Source organism: Stenella coeruleoalba (assembly GCF_951394435.1).
Source record: "Stenella coeruleoalba genome assembly, chromosome: 1".
In the NCBI taxonomy this organism is placed as follows: Eukaryota; Metazoa; Chordata; class Mammalia; order Artiodactyla; family Delphinidae; genus Stenella; species Stenella coeruleoalba.
In genome coordinates this window covers 4,638,331-4,652,012 of record NC_137169.1, presented here as the reverse complement: position 1 = coordinate 4,652,012, position 13,682 = coordinate 4,638,331, and the positions used below count along the sequence as shown (strand labels likewise).

Here is a 13,682-nt window from a genome sequence, read left to right as displayed (position 1 = left end):
ACTTCACTAATCATGGTTTGGGGGTGGTGATGAACAGTCTTTCAACAGAAACACCTGAAGCTAGACATGAACCTCAAAGTAGCAATATATTTATTTACAAAATATACAGTTTCACAGAAACAGCTTCGCTTTATACACATAAGCTTTATAATTACGCAGAACCATGTAAACGATGTTAAGTGTCTGGCCTGGCCAAAGCCAACGGGAGGGGCCTACTTTTGGGGTGACAACTTTCCCTCCCCCTACTCCATTAGCCTCCAACCAGGAGCCCCTAGATGGGCCGTATCTAATTTGCATAATGCTGATTGCAGCTGCCCAGCTCACTCTAACAGAAAAACCAAGGTGTCTTGACTTCTTAGACACCAGCCACAGGGGTAAACATGTCAAAAGAACAAAAAGGAAATGAAGGAAACAGAAATGGAGATGAATATTAAATGCCTTCCAGAGGCGTCACCAGGAATTGAATCTTCTAAGAGCAATACAGCAATTGCCAGGGTTGGCAGTTCCACTCTAAAATCACACCTATTCTTAAACACACTTTCAAAACTTTGCGGAGTTTTGTTTTTTTCTTTAAAGAGAGAAACACTTTGAAACTTTGGCTACTCTCATGGTGAAGACACGGGACAGGCAATGTCATGGGGCAGATCTTTGGCAAATTCCTCTCCAGCTTTTCCTGGACGTTTGCCCTAGTCAGAGCCAGACAGTTGTCTGAGGAGAAGGATGTTTCTAAGCCACCTTCTTACTATTTTTCTCTACAGCAGAACTTCTCCCTTGGGGATCTACACAATAAAATGGGTTTCAGAAACTATCTCTCTCTATTTTTGTGTTAATAGAAGCAACAGAATTAAAAATAAAACAAAAAGGCAGTTGGCTGGTCAACCATGAAAGATACTAGGACAAAATATAGGCTCTGATTAGCCAGTTACAGTTCAACCCCCCTGGTGCTTCAGTGTGAGAATGTGGACCAAGTTCACCTGGTGGCCCTGCACAAGGGGACCACGTGGAGAAGCCCCCAGCAGAGAGGCTGAGGGTCCATCTTTTTTTTTTTTTCTTTTTTTTTTTTCCTACTTCCTTTTTTTGAGAGTCCATCTAGATGTAAATAAATATGACTGACTTGGGCATCCTTCCCTTTTCACGCTTTATAGGAAACAATGTTTATGAAAACATACCGGATCGATTTATAAAAAAACTTTTTTTTTTTTTTAACAAAAAAAACATTTTTGAGAACAAGTATTTGAACTGCTAAAGAGCAATGTCAACTTCAGAGAAAGCTGAAGCCCTCCCTCTCCCTCGAGCCCCAGAACCACCAGTGTCCCGGACCACACTGCCCTCAAGCAAAGGCCTGCAGGGGCTCCAAACTCCCAGGCTTCTCCAGAGCTGGCCTGCACAGGGGTCTCCCCAGTCCAGGGTCCTAGTTTAGACCTAAGGAACTCTGCACAGTTCAGTGGTACATTCCTGGAGACTGATGTTACCATATCACTCACTCACCACTTCAAACCAAAAGAAAGGCTTCGAAGTCCTAACCTTGCCCCATGCAACCAACAGGCCAGCCTGTATGAGGGGCATACTAAGAAAAACGCGTGGGAGAGGCCTTCCTCCCAATTTTCCCTTACCCCTCTACGTAGAGGAACATGGTTCCCCAGTGACTGCCTAACCTTTAATGCTGCTACTAGAAAAAAGTGAGGGAGAGAGACAAGGAGAGAATCCGAGTGCCCCCTCTCTTGAAAACAGCTTGCTGGGCACCCCCAAGGCCCTCAGAAGCCAACTGGAGAGAAAGGGAACCCAGGCAGAAGTATACCAATACTTTTGGCTATTTCGTGCAAAAAGACAGGTTTTTTTTACATCGTGCAAAACAGGAAACTGAGTTATGAACACGGGCCACCTTGACCGCCCCCCGAACCGACCCCCCTTTCCACAGAGAAGCAGCTGCATACTGTCCCTTTTAACAAACAGAAGGAAACCTGGGGGTCACTAGCTAGCCCACCCCCCGGCTCCTCTCAGGGTGAGACCAGAGGACTCCAGCGGGCAGCGCCCAAGGCAGGGGAGAGGGCAGACCACTAAGGGAGGGGCAGCTTTGATGGTTGCTGTACAGACGCCTATGATAAAAGACTTACACTCGAGAAGCTTACAGGTATGGCTGTTCATAAACAGGCCGGGGAAACTGAACATCTCCTCTCGCCAACACAGCGGAAGCAGGAGTAACAGCTAGCACTTGTTCCAATTGGCGGGAGTTTGTTAACAATGAGAGTAAGAATTCACAACTACCACGTACCCTCATCTTCAGCTGGACCAAACCCACTGCGCTTGGGTGTGTAGTCCACCTCCACTGCAGAGAACACAGCTCTAGCAGCAGCTTTGGCCAACGAGGATTTTATTCAGTCACTGGCTATGTACAGTTTATACCTTGGACAGCTGGTCCTTTCGCTTAGGCACCTGAATGGCAGGGGTCTGCCCGCACCAGAGCTGAGAGTTCTGTGCTCAACTAAGACCAGGGCCAGCAGGCCCATCGTCCCTTCCGATTCCTCGCCCACAGTCTGCTTGCTCTCCAGCAGTCAGTCCAGAAACAGCTTCCGGGAGCCCATTCGGGACCGGTTGGAACGGCGGATGTCAAACTTGGAGTCCCGGCACTTTTGGCAGACAAACACTTCCGGAACGTTGGACTTCCGGATTTTCGCACAGGACAGGTGAATCCAGGTATGGCACTCATTACACTCTATCATGGGGCGGCCAGCAAATGGCTTCATGCAGAAGCAGGTGACGAGGTCCCAGGAGTCGTCGTCTGAAAGGAGAGAACCACATAAGAGGAGGGAGAAAACTTCTCACAACCCCTCTCCGTCAGGAAAGCCGCTCTCCAATAGGACAGAGCAGCTGAGCTGCGGTGAAACCGATACTTCCCTCTTAAAATGCAGCAAATGCACAAAAAGCGCACTGAAACACGTGGCACCAGGAATTACCTGCGAGGTGTTTACTTACGAGCTGCGTTATTTTTACATTTCGAGGTCTGTTCTGGAATCTCAGCTGTCCTCAGCTGCGATCACCCCTTCCTAAATATCTCGGCATCCACTTTCTTGCACCTTTTCCCCTGGAGGTGGTAGGGCACGCTCCACTGTCACACTCCAAGGAAGGGACCGCGCTGAGACCCCTCTTACCATCCCCTCGTCTGACCACCCGCCCGTGGCACGCCGTCCTTCAGGGGCCACTCACCTGAATCCACCATGATGTCCTCATCGTTGCCGGTGCTGTCCTCGTCCCGGAACACCACCTGCTTGCCCTGCCGGACGATAGTCCGTTTGCCTTCAGTTTTTATCTCTTTGACCTGATCCGGTGACACCGTGGCACAAGACCCACTGGAAGGAGTGTCGGAGTCCCAGCCCGAACAAGGGTCGCCGGGGGCCTGGGGGATATCCTGCAGGGTAGGGCTTGTGGGGGTCTCTGCATATGGGTCGGCGGCTTCCAGCTGCAGCAAACCCCCCATGTAGCCCTCCTTCCCGGGCACGTCACTGTCCCTTCGCTTCCTCTTCTTCTTCTTCTTCAGCTTGTCGGTCTTCTTTCTGTCCAGCAGGAAATTACTGGGCTTGGCTCGCTGCAGGAGGGTGGGCTGCAGGTGGCCAAAGCAGCGGTCAGAGACTGGCAAGGGCACGGTGGACGAGATGTCACTGAAACCAGCCTCCCAGCCATCACTGTCAATGGTACCAGCAGTGCTATTAGCAGGGCTGGGGCTGCTCCTCAAAGGGAGTTCCTGAAAGGACAGAGACAAAGGTGGCGGGTTCTGATTATCCCAACAGCCCCCAGCACCAAGAGCTGGCCTAGAGCAGAGCTCCCCAGGGCCCCCGGCCAGGTCGGGCTGCAAACGTGGGAGATGCACAAGCTGGAGCTTCCCGGCTCTCACCAGCATTATTCTTTAGGAACAGTGTCATTAGTTCTTTAGTGTGACCTTCCAGCTAGAACATGAACCCACAGAGGGCCCTCCAGCCCTTGCTCAACCCTCCCCCCTGCCCGAGTCAGGAACTTAGTTGATACTCAATACGTATCTGTGAAAGGAGTGCTGAAGATGCCCTCACACTCTTATCTTTCCTGATTGTACAATCTCCCCTCAATCTGTCCTCCCAAAGGATGTACGTTTTAAATTAAGTGAATGTAAAATAATTGTGAGGATTTTCTGACGTCTCAAAATATTGCAAAGTCCAAGTAGGTAATTACTGCCCCAAAGCAGTGAGTTCAACTCTATGGTTCCTTCAGATCAGTCAAGCACTTTTATTTGCAAATAGTGGCAACGTTCTGCATGGCACGATGCAAGCATTATCCACCTAGCTGGTGGCAGAAACAATAAACCAGTGCTGGGTCTGGCCTCCTAGAAATACTGGATTCCTTTCTCTTCAGCCTTACATAATATGACGAAGCCCCTGAAGTTTGCGCACCATGGCAGCGCTGGTCCACAGTTCTGCCCATTTCTCAGCAAGAAAAGAAAAATGCCTTCATTTACATGGGATTTTGGCCACGAGTCCCTGAAGATTCTGCAATGTGGTGTGCATAGCAACCAGGAAGCCACCCACCAGGCAGGGCAGGGTGGACTGGGCCTGACCATCTGATCAGCTTGAACCCCAGGCTCCACCACCGATTAGCCTGTGACCCAGGATAAGGAGTTCCCTCTCTGTGCCCCAGTGTCCTCATCTTTAAAATGGAGATACATAGAGAATTCCCTGGCGGTCCAGTGGTTAGCACTCGGCACTTTCATTGCCGGGGCCCGGGTTCGATCCTGGGTCGGGGGAACTATGATCCCGCAAGCCACACAGCGCAGTGCAGCCAAAATAAACAAACAACAAATAAAATAAAATGGAGATAAATAATAGCTCCCACCGCGTATCACTGTAACGGCCAAAAATGAGCGCCTGGCCGTAGGAAGCCCCTGATAAGTATGGGCCGTTAAGAGCAAGCAGATATCAAAAACATTATTTGTAAGCAAACTTTGAAAGTTTATCAAACTGTTTCGAGACAAGCCTGCACCACTTCCCAGGCTGGTCCAACTTTGTAAGATAGAGTTCTGCCCGACTATTGACTCAAGTCATCCCAGGGAACCCCTTCCAGAGCCACCACCGTGTCAAACACTCTGGTTTTGCTGCCGGCAAGAAGTCAAAAGTGCTGAAAATTACCTCCTTTGGATAAGGGATGTAGCCTGCGTAGGCCAAGACAAAGGTGCAGAACTTGTTGAAATCCTCCACGGTCCTGCGCCTCTTGGAACTGGGGGAGTACTCCTGTTAACAAGCGAGGAAAGGGAGGGCGTTTGAAAGCAGACACGTACAGGGGGGGGTCGCAGAAACAAAACTAGGCAAGCTGGGGCTTTTAGGAGCTGCCAGTCACAAATACACCCTAGATTTACAGACACTCTAGAACAAGATAAGGGAAGTTTGGGTCAAGAAATAACACTGTGTTCAGAAGTTGAAAGGGGGGGTATTATGATGTTATGCCAAGAACACTGGGAAACTGGTTAGGAGATAAAAGCTTGCACAAAAGTCTATTTCTTAGCAGTCATGTGGCTCTTTTTTTGACATTATCTGTTAGTTTCTACAGGCCTATCAAGAGCCTTTTTTGCCACAAATTTTCCACTTTGAAAATAAGCTCCTGCTGCAGCTGTAACTAAAGTCTTTTAAGTGACTTCAAAAGTCAACTACTCCGTAACATTCAGAACTCAGACCTGGGACCCTGGACCTGAATCTCGCCTGACCCCCCCCCCCCCGCACCGAGCCAGGGCTGCGTGAGGACCCCTTCCTCCTACCAGGCTCTCTCCTCCAGACGAGACACTTCCCCGGATGGTCCCTCCACTGCTTCAACATCCGGGGGCCAGGCACCCAAATAAATATTCCCCAACTCAGAGGATAAACCAGAAACAATCCTGCTACTACCATTTGCACGCTAAAGATGAAATACTAGAATTTTTGGCTGTGTGTCCCATCCCCATTCAATCAAGAAACGCCCTCGACAAGAACAGATTTCCTCCAGAGGAAGAGAGGAGCTCCAGATGAAAAAGCTCTTATTTGCTCCTAAGCAAAGCAACTGTGTTTCACTTAGGTTCATTCGACTAGCGCACTTAGATTTTCTGCAAGCATTTCATCACCCACCCCAAGCCCATCCTTAGGAGCTCGGCTAACACCTCCAGAGCCTAAGGGCCCGCTCCACGATAGAGTGAAAGTGGGGGAGGAAACGAGGCGGTGGGCTCCTGGACCCGCCCCAGCCCAGCGCGCCCGGAAAACTGCGCGGCCCAGGCCTGCCACCCGCAGGTCTCCTTCCAAAGGCTACACTTCTTTTGATTTTCTCAACTCGGTGCTAGCAAACCGCTTCTGACCCCACCCCTCGGCCGCCCGGACCCTGAGGGCCGCGCAGGTCAGCGGAGCGCCGGAGTCCGCGCGGTGCCCAGCCCTTCCTGCGAGGGGGAGAGCCTAACCCCTCCCCGGGAAGAACTGACCGCCCTCCCTCCGGCCGGGTGGGAGGGCCGCGGCCCTCAAACTCTCGGGGAGAAGTTTTATTTCGGCGGGGAACGTGCAGAAGTGGGTCAGCAGCCGGGACGGACGCAGAGTGGGAGGCGGCGGGGGCCTCGGGCCCGGGGCGGGGAAGCCGCGCCGCCCCTTACCGCGCCCGCCGCCCTGGCCCCGCCGCCTGTAGGAAAAGCAGATGGCGGTGCGGCCCCCTCCCCGCCCTCCCGCGGAAGCCGCCCCCCGCCGACACTCGGCCCCGGAAAGTGCGGGGCCCATCCCGCGGGGGAGGGGGCGCGAGTAGCCGAGCACGATTCGGGCTCCGGTACTGGCAGGCCCCGCGAGCCCCCGAGGCGGCAGCGCGGCGAGCGAGCCCGACCGGCGCCGCCTCCCCTCCCCCACCCGCCCGCGGCCAGACCCGCACCCCGGACTCGGCGGGCCTCGGGAGGGGGAAGGGGAGGGGACCGCGGCGGGGCGGGGGTCGGCCGGGAGAACCGAGGGCCGATCCCCGGAAAGAGGGAGAGCTGGGGCGGGGCGAGTCAAGCTCGGGGGAGGGGGCCCCGGAGGGGGACTCGAGCGTGCCCGGGGTGGGAGCAAGGCTCGGGCCGCCGCGGGGGTGGGGACCCCGAAAGACGAGCCTCCCCCACCCCAGCCGGAGGGGGCGGGGGCCGAGCGGGAATTAGGGGGCGGGGCGCGGGCCACCGGGCCCGGGGGATTAGGGGAGAAGGCGGGGGCGCGAGGAACGGAGTCCCCGTCCGAAGGGGCCGCGAGCCCCTCCGGGAGGGGGTGGGGGATTCCTCCGAGAAGCGGAAGCGCGGGGCGGAGGCAGCTCGGACTGACTCCCCGGGGGCGGGGAAAGGGTAAGCCAGGCCGGCGGGGAGGGGCCGGGGGCGCAGACAGGTCCCCGGGCTACGCCAGGCCGGGAGGGGTGATCGCGGCAACCCGAGAGAAGCGGCGCCGGGAGGACGCGGACACCCGCGGAAGGGACACCAAGGAGAGAGCGGGCGGGGAAGACCGGGCGCGGGCCCGAGTGGGGGGCGGGGTTGGGCACCCGGGGGGCGACGAAGGATAGCTGGGGGAGGGGAGGGCGGCGCTCGGCCGGCGGGGGTCCAGCTCCGGAAGCATAGGATCGGGGTGGAGGCGGTTAGGGGCTATCGGGACGCAGCTCTCACTCACCTCCGGGTGGAAAGCGGCGGCGCAGGAGTCGGAGTCCATGTTCAGGGTGGGGGGCGGCGACAGCGGGAGTGCTGGGGCCGAGCTGCGGGCGCCGGGCCGCGGGGCCGCTCGGGGCCGGGGGCTCCGGCGGCCGCGTAGGGCGAGGGCGGACCCGGGAGGGGTCGCCCCGACTGGAGATGATGAGGGGCTCGGTGTGTCGCGTCCCGGGCACTGTACTCTCGGGCCGGCGGCTCCACAGCCGAGCAGAGTTGTCGATGCAGCTCCCGCGACCAGCGCGACTGGAGAGGCGGGAGAGTCGCTGCGGAGGGGGCGGCGGCGGCGGCGGCGGCGGCGGCGAGCGGGAACCCGACCGGCTCCCCGACCTGACGCCCAGTTCGGCTCGTGTCTCCGGAGGGAGGGCGGGAGAGCCGCGAGGGCTGTCGGGAAATGTAGTCTGGGGTGACGTGAAACCGACGGTGAGGGGGCGTGGCGCGGGAGTGGGAGCAGGGCATTGTGGGAGTCGTAGTCCCCCGTTCCGCGGCTGAGGCGCACAAAGGTCCCCTCGAGGACTCCAACCCCCAGGGAGCCCCGCGGCGGCTGCCCGGTCTACGGAGGCGGTGGCTCCGGGACCTGAGACCTCCGGAGCGGGGGAGGTGCGGGGGCTCGGGCCGGCTCGGCGATGGGGGAGGGGCGGCGCGAGCGGTAGCGCCTCGGTCTCCGCGGGGGCGGGGGAGGTCAGGGGTCGCCCCGGCGAATGGGGGAGGGGCTGACGGCCTTGGTAGCGACGGGAGGCGGCGGCTGGCGCCTCCTCTTTCGCCTTCGGGATTTGAGGTCTGTGCACCTTTGTGGGGCTGGGGTCCCCACGGCCCATGCCGGGGCGCTGGGCGCTGACGTCGCAGCCGCCCCACGGCTGAATCCCCGCGCCCTGGACCGGGCGGAGCGAACTTGTTTTCGCGGCTGTGGCTTTTCTGGCCGGCTCCTCCTTGCCCTGGGGGTCCGGGACGGCGGTCCGAGACCAGGCGGGGTGGGACCGCCCTAGTCTCCCCAGTAGGAAACACTGCGAGGTGTCGGGTTACCACCGCATTTTTAAAAACTACACCAGTGTGGCTGGTGTTTGAGAAGATGTTTGCTTTAAATACGTTTTTCCCCTCTTCGCCTGACCTTGAGACCACTCCTGTTTTCTCACTTTGCCTTGAATTATTTCCTGAATATATTCCTCACAGGATTACAACAGTGGGTGAGGCGAAAACCTGATAGAGATATTTGGTGTTGACATTGACTTTGTTTACTGATATTTAATTGAGGAGTTGGCAGTGTTGAAATGCTGCGCCGCAGAGTATTTTACAACTTTATATGTTGAAGGTTGATTGACTCTGAACACTTAGTTGAAAATTAACTGCTCTGATAAACTTCCCATGAGGAGGCCTCACGTACTTAAATTATTTTTAATAACCATTTGAAAGGAAAAAAAATTCTGTATACAAAATGCAAATGATTCAATCACATATTTGGTAGCTTCGAAGACAAAGAAACTGTTAAAGAGGAGTGACATAAAATTTTAAATTCAAATCAGAAAAGTGACTCATCTGCATATACATCAGAGCGATGACCGGAAGAACCCCTAAAAGATGAGATTCTTTCAGAGGTAGTGAGTGCTACATTGGTTGGCTCTTGCTATTTCTGCGGTTAAGATAATTCTGATGGAAACACTTAGTGGTTACGAGACTGACTTATCTTAGAAATACTTCTCTAAGCCTCAGTTACCTTAGCTATAAAATGTGTAACTTGCCTCAATAAGTAGTAGTTTACTTTTATGACTGTTGCCACTTTTTTCAAAATATTATTTTAGCAAGATCTTCAAAGATTGGAGGGCTCCCCAGAGGTGACAGCAAATTGAGGTGCTTTACAAAGCTGGTAAGATAAAAACAGACATTGGATTTAGCCTGTGGAAACATCATTAACATCTTCTTGCAGACTTGTCACATTCAGATGCTTTTGCCAGATTTGGGATGTTATCTGATCGGTGAGGCCAGAGCAAATGTCCTGAGGTAGGCCAATGCTGCCCAGGGTCAGACTCACCCAGGGCAGCTTGTTTCGCCTGAATACCGAAAGGGCCAAGAAGGACATTATCCTATTGGTAGTTTAAAGGTGTAAATACCAAAAAAAACAATAATTATTGGAGGCAAAGTCCAAATGAATAAAGAGGAATTTTTTTAAATTGATCGTTATTCCCTCTGGTATAATTTTGCATGTAGTAAACATTAAATTCCCCCACCCACCCACCCAATTAAGAAACTGAAATAAAGAACTTGTTCATAGTCATAATGGGCTTGATGACAAAAGAGCCTAGAATTCAGGGACCTATATTGGACCACTCAGTCACACTAAGAAAATACCAAACTTGGATTCTGTCATGTGACAGTGATAACTCTTGCTCAGAATAGGTATCCAATAGTTATCTCTTGAATAAGTTCTTAGTACACAGAGGCGACCAATACACCCGGTGTACTCTGCTTGTCTCCCTGCCTGCCACTCAGGTGAAATAGAAAACTTCACGGAGGAAGCCCTTTGTCTCTCCTTCCTTTGATTTCCCTTAGAAATTTGGCCCTTTGGTTTAGATGTTAATATCTATCATCCCTTCCCTAGCCTGAGAAAGGACTGTAACACCAATAATTGACCCAAATTCAACAGCATAATGTGTAGCTGTGGGGATAATAAAGCTAGTTTTCTCTGTATGACAGGCTTAGGTTTCTTCAACATATTTAGTTTATTTCTCAGGTATACTGTACCACTCTGGGCTCCAGGGGGCAAATCTAGAATCCCAAGACCAATGCAAGAGCATTAGCCACAGTAGCCAGATCCTTGTTTTCTGCTTTAAAAAGCAAAAAACAAAAAACACCTGCTGCTGAATGCTAACTGTCAGATGATTATAGTTACTCAGGAAAGAGGAAGACAAAAGCCAACATTAGCACAGGTTATGACAAGTTTCAAAATACTAAGAATGGTTTCCCAGTAAGTAGCTTGAGAATGTAGTTCTTTTAATTGGGTTACCAAATATAGTTTCACCTTCCTAAATCTCACCAGCTACACTGCAGTCACTTGGGGAAAATTCAGGAATGCCTTCTGCCTCCGTTTTAATTCCCTGTGCTCGAGTGTAGTTATAAACATAACCAAAGGTTTACTTCTCCTAAGATTATTTTTTAGTGCTTCAGCTTTTTGTTCGGCTTAATAGGATATTCTTACGGATTTTTCCTATCTTCAGGTTTCTGCCTTTCTCACTCCCATTTCCAGGAGAGGAAAATAAGTGAAAATTCCTCAAAACTGTATTGTTTTTAATTTTTAGTACCTTGACTGCTGTATGAATATACATATGTGTGAATAAAAAAAATTTTTTAATAAAAAATAACAAAAAAAAGAATATATGTGTGAATAATTTTAAATCATTAATAAATTTCTAAACTAAGTATTGTCAACTTTTCATATAGTGAGGAAAATTACCTGTGCATAGAAGAGTCAAATGAATTTCTCGTGTTATGGTTTATACAGGTAAAATATAAAGATTAATAGCTAACCCTATGCGCCAAACTATTTAAATGTGTTTACTTGCAGTATATCATTTACATATAATAATGCTCTTAATAGAGAATACTGTAACATTCCTTAAAGGAAGAAGTTTATATGTGGTAAGCGCATTACAAACCACACCTTAGGCAGCCCAGAATCAGAAAAAATCAGTGTGTAACATGAAAAAGATGCAATCTCTTTTTGACTCTATAAATGCTATGGTATGTGTTCCTATATGCTCTCAAAGAAAGGAAAAAGGATGTAACAGCAGCTTTTAAAATTATCTCAGTTACCTCTTGTCCTGTCTGCCTAAAATCAGAATTCAAATATCAAAATTAAGTAGTTTTCATTTTTTTAATGAAACAGTACCATTATTTGTTAATTCACGTTGTATTACATTATCATAAAGTTACTTAGACAAAGACCATTTTCATGATTTTAGAAGAGGTACACTTCTAAAACTCTCATGGCTCAAGTTTAGTCTTTAAATCCATTTTCTCACAAACTATTGCTTGTTGGCCAGAGTTAACACCTTCCTCACCAAACAATGGTGTTTCCACCATGCCAGGGTGTTGGATGATATTTGAGAAGTTTAAATCCCCTTAGTTAATACAGTTTGCTGACTGTATCCATCACATTGTCATACCGCAGTGAATGAATTTCGCACATTCCCATTTTGAACACATGAGATTAATGAGCAAAAAAAAAAAAGGGGGAACTAAATAGCATGCTTGGGTTAGCAGGTTATTCAAAATTCCAAACACAGCTGATAAGTCTAAATCTGTTCCTTTCTTTTCTAACCACATTCCTTTATTGACTTAGATATATACACATGGCTTCAAATAATCTGTTAGGTCTGGGCTATTAATAATATACTTTTTTTCCTCAAGAACTGAACTTTTTATTTTGAACTTTTAGTATTTCTTTAATACACAGGGTATATATGTTTAGTACAGAAAGACAGAAAATGCAGGCAAGAAAAAACAACAAAACAAACCTAGCCACCTAGAGAAAATGTTACCTTCACAGTTTTTTGGTAGGCATACGAACACATATAACAAATGGGGCACGGGTTTGATCCCCGGTCAGGAAACTAAGATCCCGCATGCTAAGATCCTGCATGCACCGCGTGGCCAAAATAAAAATAAATTAATTAACAAATGGGGTCATACTGTGGGTAATCAGATTGTTTGCTGGACATTATAACATGAACATCTTTCCATTTCAATCAATATTGCATCATTATTCTTCAGAGTAAGGCTGAAACATGAGTTAAATAACCCCCTGTTGTTAGGAATACATAAAACTGGACTCGGTTCTTAACTACAGAAACATTTAAAAGATTTGATTTATACCAGGTGGATGAGTTCTGACCCAGAGGGACTGTAGTACTTTTCCCTACAAACATCCCACTTCCTGGCTACTTAGACTTTCTTGTCACAAAGCCTGAGCAAGTAAGCTTATTGGCCGGGCTCCTGGGCCCAGGAATGCTGCTGCTGCCGTTAATAGCTGTGTGAACAGTCCATCTATGGGCAACAGGCAGCCCGCCTGGGTACCTGAATGCTTTCTGACTTAGGCCTGTGCTTCCCATACTGACATTTAGAGTAGATACCTTTTCACGGCAAGATGATGGGAGATTCACAAGTAGAAGAGAAAGCCTACAGTTTGCATGTCAGAGATGGAATAAAACCAAGATGTCTTCTCCAAAGGCTGTGCCAACTGAGCTGGAACCAAGAAATGACAGCAACTCCTGGTGCGCCTGGCCTGCCCTGGGACACACGTGGGCAGAATGAGGCTGCTGTCTGGAATGTCTTTGCCAAGCCCACAGGGCATGGGGGTTGCTATCCAATAACAGAAACTCAGGTTTCATCTGCAACACAAGAAGCGGAATAAAGGTCTTTTCTTTCTTTCTTTTTTTTTTTTTAGACAGTTAGATATAACTTTATTTTTATCATTACAAACAATACATTTAAGGGTCTTTTCTAAAACTGAGCAAAACATACATTAAACTAAAGAAAAAAATGGCTTTCAAGTGAGGGAACTTTTTCATATGGTTTCAGTGAAAACACAGTCCTGGCATTGTATCTATTGGAACCAAAGTAAGGAAGATTTCTTTCTTCACGGTCACCCCACACCTGACTGTGACATCTCTGAACAGCCACATCCCCTGGTTTTTAAGGCAGTCCCCTGTCTGACCTTGAGCTGAGGGCCCTGACCCCCAGGTACCTAGTGCCCCTCTCATGGAATAGGAAAAACTATTTTTTCCCTGGAATTATTTTCTGATGCTTCAGCTTTTTGTTCAGCTTAACAGTATATTCTTACGAATTCTCATGGATTTTTCCTACCCTGATTTCTGCCTTTCCCACTTCCATTTCCAGGAGAGGAAGGGCGAGGAGGCCAGGATGACCCCTTCAGAGGGTAGCTCAGGAGCCTGAAAGAGTCTCTATGACTCGGAAACTAAAATTGCGCCTTCTGCGCTGACGAAAGTTAACGACC

General features: G+C 50.1%; 1 protein-coding gene across 1 annotated transcript; it reads right to left on the bottom strand.

Moving 5' to 3' along the window:
* Positions 1–73: 73 nt before the first annotated feature.
* PHF13 (PHD finger protein 13) lies at positions 74–8,122 on the bottom strand. Its single transcript, XM_079915786.1, has 4 exons — positions 7,644–8,122; positions 5,151–5,252; positions 3,205–3,739; positions 74–2,779 (listed from the first exon to the last, which is right to left on the bottom strand). The coding sequence occupies exons 1-4, from the start codon at positions 7,680–7,682 to the stop codon at positions 2,553–2,555; spliced, it is 903 nt and encodes a 300-aa protein (XP_079771912.1). The 5' UTR covers positions 7,683–8,122; the 3' UTR covers positions 74–2,552.
* Between the last annotated feature and the right edge of the window lie 5,560 nt (positions 8,123–13,682).

Bases quoted from the DNA above. Each gene is read 5' to 3' on its own strand.
- PHF13 (XM_079915786.1), bottom strand. From the start codon at position 7,682: ATGGACTCCGACTCCTGCGCCGCCGCTTTCCACCCGGAG. The intron at 3,740-5,150 runs GTAATTTTCAGC...CTGTCCTTTCAG, and splicing joins ACATCCCTTATCCAAAGGAG to GAACTCCCTTTGAGGAGCAG. The intron at 2,780-3,204 runs GTGAGTGGCCCC...CTCTCCTTTCAG, and splicing joins GGACATCATGGTGGATTCAG to ACGACGACTCCTGGGACCTC.